Raw genomic sequence first — 8,463 nt, 5'->3', positions numbered from 1 at the left:
ATCCAGGAAATGAGAATTAAACTATAATGAGATTTTACTATATAACCACCAGAATGGTTGAAATCAATAGGCAGACAAACCCAATGTTAGAAGGATATGGAGCAACCAGAACTCTTACATTTTGGGAGGGAATGCAAAATGGTACTGTCACTCAGGGGAGAGTGTGATAAATGTTCTTATAGAAGTCTTTTTGTGGATATACTTTTTTATTTCTCTTGGGTAGATACTTAGGAGTAGAACTGCAGGGTTTATAATAAGCATTTCCACTCCTAGATATTTACTCAGCAGAAAGAAAGACGTTACAGAAGAATGTTCATGGATAGCAGCTTTATTCATGGTAGCCAAAACACAGGAACAGGGCAGGTGTTCATCAACAGAAAAATGCACAAACTGAACTATAAACTCCCACACAGTTATACAGTGGTACTCAGCAATAAAAAGGAACAAACTACTGGATGAATTTAAGAAACATTATGCAGAGTGAAAGCTTGGCCCAACAGAGTTCTCAGTTAATGCATTATAAAGTTCAGTGGTGAAAAAAAGGAGAACACTGGTTGCCTCTGTGGGAGTATTGATTGGAAAGGGTCATGAGAACGTTCTCTGGTCATAATAATGTTCTGTACCTTGATAGGGGTTCAGTCACACAGGTGTGTGCATTAGTCAGAACTCACTGAATGTTACACTTAAGATTTGTGCATTTTACTATATGTAAGTGTTACTGCAGGAGTCAAAAGCAATTTTAAAATTTGTGATTTTGATGCAAGTGATCTCAGAACCACACTTTGAGAACCATTGGATTTGTCTGATTTTAGAAATAATTCTTTCTTACCATGAAAAATAGTAATTCATGGATTACTAACAACATTTTGAAATTTTTCCTTAAAAATTCATGGCACTTTAAATATTTTAAAAGGTATATTTGTAAAAGTAACATTTCCTTAGTAGGTTAATGAATCAGTGGACAAGGATTTATGATGATATTATATAGCTTATTATTTCGATAAGTGTTCTTTTTATATGTGAGGAATGCAGTTTTAATATCAGGAGTACCATATGTAAACAGTTGTGCATGGATAGATATAATTGAATTGGTTAAGATGTGGTTTGAGACGGATATTTATAGTGACATTTGGTAAACTGCATGATATACCTCTTTCAGTTAAACCCCTGCCTCTCACCCCTGCCCCCATGCAATGAATATGTTTACTTAACATGATAGGCCTCTAGCATCATTTACTTTAAGATTCTAAATGTTTAGAAGATTGGAACTTTTACTTCATGTATCTTGATTGGAACATGAATCTGCAGACTTTCAAACCTGCTCCAGAGGAACAACGGACACTGTGACATTAATGACCAAATGCTGACTTATGGATACATGGGAAATCTGACCTTACGGGTTTATAGGTGAAATTATATGTCCAGCTGTCTTGCTGTATCCCAAGTAATCTCTCCTACAATAGGCTATCAGTCACATGCCTGAAATTCCACCAACTAAAGATACCTGCTTGCCTTTCTAGAAGTTCCTGATAAGAATCCCTTGGGGACATGCATTAAATTTCAGACTCCTCCCTTAAAGATTGGAATTCCTCCCTTAGAGACTGATTCGGTGATTCAGGGATAGGCTGACAATTTGTGGTTTTTAACTAGTACATTGTTGAAAATACAGACTCCGGGCCCCTACCCATTGCTTCTCCTTTGGAAAAAAGCCCCCAAATCTACATGTTTGAGAGCATATATGATGCTCAGGACTGAAGGCTGTCTTCTAGTGTCACTGCCCTTGGGGGCGACCCTTGAGTAAGTTCTCAGTCACTGTCACCAGAGAGGAGAGGGAAGTAGGAGATTGAGGGAAGATAATTTTAGAATTGAGGGCAGATCTTAGTGTAAGACCTGGGTGGAGGAAAGTAAGAACTTGAGGGACAGTGAGGAGAATTCAGGGTCTTGTGTATGCCACAAAAAATCTGCCTATGTGCCAGAGGTTGCCGGTCGTTTCACATGCTGCTAAGGGAAACCTAGCAACTATAAATACTCATTGATTTTTCTCTTGTGTAGTAAGAAGAAAACATAACTTATAGACCATCTTCTGGCAGAAGATGATAGATTTGGATCAGAAACGGGAGGCGTTGGAAGCCAGGAATCAAAAGTGAAGAAATTTTGCAAGCCCTTGGGTGAGAAAGGTGACAAGGATTTCTTTATTTACTCACATGTCCCAAATTGTCATTATGTGGTTATCTAATGTGAGTGTGTTGCATTGAAGCTGATGTGTGCCATTACTGATGTTAGGGAGAAGGTGGAATCAGCGGCTGGAAATGGGTCTTGAGTGCACATTTCTCCACAGGCTGCTTCGGCCAGTACTTCCTGTCATTACCTTGTCAGCATTCACTTCTACTTATTTCCCTGGACCTTTCTTCCACCTTTCCAGGGCTCAGCCCAACCTGAAGTACCTTCATTATTATTCATGGCTAATATTGGTTGAATTCTTTTTGCTGCTAGGCACTGTGCTGCTGTGTTCCCCCTGCATTTTTCATTCCTTTCTCAAAATAACCCAGTGGTCCAGATGCTTTGATTATGATCCATTTTGTAGACGAAACATCTGAGGTTCCAAGAGGCTATCTAGCTTGCCCAGGACCTCACAGCTAGGAAATGGCAGAACTAGATTTTAAACTCATGCTTGTTTTCTCCTCCCCTCCCCTGTCCCTTCTCCTTGAGCACACGCGTGCACATACATACTTTGGGGGGAGGGCAGAGGGAGAAGGAGAAGGAGAATCCAGGCAGGCTCCTCGCCTAGCATGGGGCCTATGTGGGCTCCATCTCACGACCCTGAGATCATGGCCTGAGCCAAAATCAAGACCTGGACACTTAACCAGCCAGGCACCCCTAAACTCATGCTTTCTGACTTCTGATCCACACTCAGGAAATGGGAAACTGCACTTGCACCCCCTCCAGTGTACCGGAACAGGTATCCCGGCTGGACAGACCACTTTTGAAAGGCCGTCAGTCCCTGAGACTTAGAAGCATTAAGGTTTTCATTATGAAATTTTTTGAAAATCAGAGAAGAGAAAGAAATCACCTATATTGCTGACCTTACCTGACTAGGACTAACTAGTATCTTCATGTATTTGCTTTCAGGCCTTTTTTTTTTTTTTTTTTTGGCATATGAACGTATTTCTCTGTACTGTGTATATTCTTTAGTATCCTGATATTTTAAATATAAGTAGAATTTTCATACTCCTATCCAGATTTTAATGACTCTCGAGTGATAACATAAGACTTCTAGCAGTTAGAGAGAAGGCTGGCAAATGAATGAATGAATTGAGTGAGTGGTTGTTTCCGTGTATGGAATATTACATGTTTGTGCACTTGTCACTTTTGCTTTTTCTGTGTTTAGAGAGGAGGACCATTGTTCTAGTTTAAATTTTGCAGAACACTTCAAACAGTACTATGAACAAAGAACATACTCTCCCAAGTCAAATATGTTTTACCTGTCTTTCCAGGTCTTGCTCAAATCCACACCGCCATTAAGCCTTTCTAGATTTCCAGGCCCATCAGTGATCTTTATTCCAGTCTTCTCAAGCACTTTCTGGCTGTACCTCACATTTCACATTCACCATGCTCTCCATCTGCTAGTTATAATGTTTTTGTCTTGTTTTCTTATACCTTTCTTACACCTTTTTCTATCCATGACAGCTAAGACAGTGCTTTTCCATAATGTCACTTTTGTTTTTTAGCATTTTGGAATTCAAACCAAATTGCTATTAATCAATTTCTCTAACATACTAACTTTAAACTTTCTGGTGTGTCTTTCTGTGCCTTGTAGGTTCCTATCACTGTAATCATGCCAGAAATGACAGAGAATGAGACTCCTACAAAAAAGCAGCACAGGTATGTAACCCCAGTCCAAAAATCATATAGTTTGGGCAGATAAGAAGCAGGATTAGTCCCTACTTTGCTAAATAGGTAGTCCTCTGGGAAGTTTCATTTGGGTGCCTGGAAAATGTGGAACTTTCATTTGGGTGCTTCAGAAATATGTGTGGATAAATAAATACAGATTTACAGAAAGGAGTATATAGCTGAAGTATACCTGTCCTCCTTATTTTATTAAAGCGTTAACAAGTAAGAATGTCAATCAGTAATTAAGATGGTATAATACCAAATCTGTGTTAAATGTTTACTTTCTCCTGAAATTTTTACTTGCAAACAGTATTACAGTCTTTGTAGATCGTAAGTTCATTTAGGCTGAAGTCAATTTGAATGGACATCTTGTGACATTACAATTTTGTGACATTACAATATGCACATCAGTACAGTATTACTTCTGTTCTTTGTATAAGCCCCCTTCTGAATTTCTAGCATTTTGGACAGTGTTTCTGCTTAGAATTGCATTCCCAGTGCTTTCATTAATACTAAAATCCCCATTCTCTTTCCTTACCAAATAGCTATTAGAGAATGCTAGTGTGTGTACATAAAAGGGAAAGTCAGTGGTTTTAGGAAATTAGCTTTTAGGTACACAAATGCAAAAGATGGCTCAAATATCAATGGTCTGTGCATGGGTGCTGATGGCTGCCATGCTGTTCTCCCTGGGGATTAAAAGTTTCCTCTCTCCTGTTGCTTGTATCCCTTACACGTTCATGGCACCCCTTGCCGGGCACCAGGGCAGACATCAGAAGTCACCTACTTGGCATATCACTTTGAGAGCTGACTAGCTCTTTAATTACATTTTTCGAATAGTTAAGGTTTTTTCAGTGATTGGTTTACTTCCCAACCAATGACTTCTGGGTATGGAAGAATAGAGAATTATAGTTATTTCTAGAAATTGTAGATTCTAAATTTATATCGACGTATCTGCAGGTAGGTTTTCATACCATAATATATATTAAGAAAATGTTTCTTCAGATGGTTTCTTGCTGATACAACAAATACAAATTCATAAAATTAATTTTTATTGTTCTCAAAATATAAAGTGGTAAAAATGTTTTCCCATTATTTTCATGTTTCTTTTATCTGCACTTTTTTTTTCAGAAAGAAAAACCGGGAGACACATAATGCAGGTAGAAACAACAATTTCAATTTTATTTGTTAGCACTTTCATTCAAAATGAAATTACACTGTAGTTGATTATAAGTTTTTATGTTATAAGTAAGCATAGCATCATTATTCATTATGTTTTAGGAAAATCTTCCTTACTTTTTTTTTTTTTAATATTTTATTTATTTCTTTGAGAGTAAGAGAGCATGGGTGAGGGTGAGGAGCAGAGGGAGAAGCAGATTCCCTGCTGAGCAGGGAGCCTGATGCCGGGCTCGATGTGGGCTCGATCCCAGGACCCCAAGATCATGACCCAAGCTGAAGGCAGATGCTCAACTTACTGAGCCACCAAGGCTCCCCTGTTCCTTACTTTTTTGTTCCTTTACTGTTTAATTGACAAAACGCCTCAAGTCTCATGAAGATGGCTTGCTAATCATCTTCTGATTCATTGTCTATTTAGATAATTTAAGGATTAATATGCTCCTGGAACTAATGGTTTAAGTGATTTCACTCACTGAGGAAGTCCAGCTCTATCTCTCCCAAATGGAATAAAGAGTATGTGCCTTTGCAGAAATTCCAGAGGGTGTGGCTGCCTAGAGGAGTAGGGGAGAGATGAGCAGCAGGCTGCAGATCTTAAAGGTCCTTGAAATGTGAAAAATCTTAAATGAAGTTGTGGAGTCCTCAATTACAGGAAGAAATGTAGAAAATAAATATCTGGTTTTATCTCAAACTTCAAAATTATAGGCCAAAGCTGGATAAACATTTATAGAACTAATTGTGTGTACGTTTACAATTTGGTACATTTTATAACATTTTATTTTTCAGGGGCTACAGTCCAGATCTCAGACAAAATATTTTAGAAGTTAATACCTATTACTCTGTAAATGATATCTTCCTTTCCTTAAGGAAAGAACCCTGGGGGGATTTTTGTCTATGGAAAGGGGTGGTGAACACTGGTGGAATATTGCTGCTCCCCAAAATGGGAATTTCCTGCCTTTGAATTCCCCTTTATCACCGTGGCTAAAGAGTCTTAATATTGTTGGTTTGTTTTTGTTTTTGTTTTTTTTTCACCTCCACACATTTAAAGATCCACTCGTAGGTGAGAACAAATACTATTGCTTAAAGAATTCCAAAGAAAAGTTAGTTATACTGTATTGCTTTGCCTTCTTTGGCCAAATGAATTAAATCCAAACGTTTTTGGCCATGGGAACTAAATATTTTTATTGGAATTAACTCACATGGTGTCATAAATATGTACTGTTAGTATTTTATTTTGAGAGAGTAATTAGATGTCATTAAAAAGATATCTTTACTGCTAGACTATGAAGCAAAAAGTATGTATTTTACAAAACAAAGACCTGCTTATGGTCAATCTGAAAGACATCCTCTTAGAAATACTGGAATCTTGTTAGAAAGGAAACCTTTCTGACAGAAAATAGCCAAGACTAATGTTTCTACTTACAGTGTCTTGTTGAAATTATTTAGATCATCTTGTACCCTCTTGACCCTCCCATATGATCTTTAAAGTTGTAGCATGTAAGCCTTGAATATTTCTCAGTTAATTTGATTGAGATGTTGTCAGTTGCTCAGTTTCTTAGATGGGAAAAGTCCTATGTGGCCAAAGTGAATAGACCAGACTCCATAGAAATTTTAAGTCATAATAGCTGTTCTATTCGAAAAATGCCTTCTAGTCATCCTAAAAGGTGTTTTAAGGTTCTGTAATCTAAGTAGGTCTCATTTGCCTATATGAAAAGGCAGCTGTTTAGTAACTTAACTTGTTAGTGGCTTCTTAAATTTTAGTTAAAATCTCTAGTAATTACTTGAAACATAATAACGGCCTTAACAGTGATGTAATATTACCAACTTTTGTTTATAGTTTGAATTTAATTATTATAGATCACATTTTTTAAATGTTAATTGAAGTACTACTTATATCAATTCCTATAATACTAGACTTAAAATACGACGTTCTTAGAAATCTAATTGTAGTTGTCTTTAGTAGATTCTGTGTGATAAAATTTTGTTAGGGATTTCGTTACCTAAAATTTCTTTACCCAGGGAGAATAACAGACTTTGGCAGTGGTACCATAAGGTTTGATAAATGGGTTTTCCCCCCTGTCTAGTGGAGAGGCATAGAAAGAAGAAAATCAATGCCGGAATAAACAGGATAGGAGAGCTGATCCCATGTTCCCCTGCCCTAAAGCAGGTAAGAAGTCCACTCATATTTTCATTCATTATTTGTGAACAGATAATTCCCTAAGTTGTTTCTTTATTCAGAGAGATTATTTTTGTTTCCTGTCATTTATGGCATATAGTTAATTGCCTCATTGTTTTTCATTTGCTTAATTTTCTATATATCCATCTTTAATTTTCCCCATACTTACAGCAGTCTTCTAATAGTGTTCTACATGATCAAATGGACCATATAATTTCTACATCTTTAAGATCTTGAATTATTCAGTCCCATGATTACATTTATTTATGTGCTATTGTATTTACCAGGCATTTCTTTTATTTTCTGCCAATCATATTTTTTGTCTTTAAATTCTTACCTAGAATCTTCCAAAGTTCTCTATTTTATTCTCCTGTCAACCTCCAGTGGTACATAAATCTCAGCTTATTAAAGGTGACAGTTTTCCCTCATGAAGATAGCTTTTTGTTTCCTTTGATAATGAGGATAAAATGTGCTTACTGAAAACAAAACAAAACAGAGTGGAAACAATATGGAAGGCATAAAAAATTTGAAAAATAAATTGACATCCTACTCCCAAGTTACAACTACTATTACAAATGTTGTTACACATCTCTTCAGACCTTGCTTTATGATTATACAAACACACACACACACACACACACACACACACACACACTGATTTTTATAACCTGCCTTGTCATTTTCACTCACTGGCATATAGTACACTTTGAGTTATAGATACCTTTCCTCATATGATCTCATTTCTTTTTCATGGTTATATAGTGTTTCATCATAATGGGATATCATAATTTGTGTTAGCCTTTTTGTTTAATTTTTAATTAAATTAATATATGTGAAAATTAATATATAAACATAACAAATAGCACTAAAAAGCTGAAAACAAAATTAGTCTCTGGCTACTTGCTTCCCAAGTCCAGTACAACAACTTAAAGGCATTCTCAACTGTTTCTTCTGGAATTCACCTTTATATTTTGAAATAATAAGCTTCTATTACTTTATGTTAATTTTTCTATTTTAGATTTTATCTATTGACTTCTTTTCTCTTGGCTTCGCCTTATCTAATCCTCCCAATATATTCTACCCCAATTTTTTTTTCTTTTTTTTTTCTTTTTTTTATTTTTTATTATCTTATGTTAATCACCATACAGTACATTCCCGGATTCCGATGTAAAGTTTGATGCTTCATTAGTTGTGTATAACACCCAGTGCACCATGCAATACGTGCC

General features: G+C 36.4%; 1 protein-coding gene across 1 annotated transcript in view; it reads left to right on the top strand.

Moving 5' to 3' along the window:
* The first annotated feature begins 920 nt into the window (after positions 1 to 920).
* The window catches only part of USF3 (upstream transcription factor family member 3), a 19,698-nt gene continuing 12,155 nt past the window's right edge, over positions 921 to 8,463 (top strand). The window contains exons 1-4 of the mRNA XM_002923491.4: positions 921 to 2,177; positions 3,818 to 3,882; positions 5,020 to 5,048; positions 7,146 to 7,228. Of these exons, the coding sequence (XP_002923537.1) occupies positions 3,836 to 3,882; positions 5,020 to 5,048; positions 7,146 to 7,228 (159 nt within the window). The 5' untranslated portion in view covers positions 921 to 2,177; positions 3,818 to 3,835. The remainder of the gene's footprint in view (positions 2,178 to 3,817; positions 3,883 to 5,019; positions 5,049 to 7,145; positions 7,229 to 8,463) is intronic.

Source organism: Ailuropoda melanoleuca, chromosome 1 (genome assembly GCF_002007445.2).
Source record: "Ailuropoda melanoleuca isolate Jingjing chromosome 1, ASM200744v2, whole genome shotgun sequence".
NCBI classification, from domain to species: domain Eukaryota; kingdom Metazoa; phylum Chordata; class Mammalia; order Carnivora; family Ursidae; genus Ailuropoda; species Ailuropoda melanoleuca.
The sequence above is the reverse complement of the archived record's forward strand: the minus strand, read 5'-3'. Positions and strand labels throughout refer to the sequence as shown.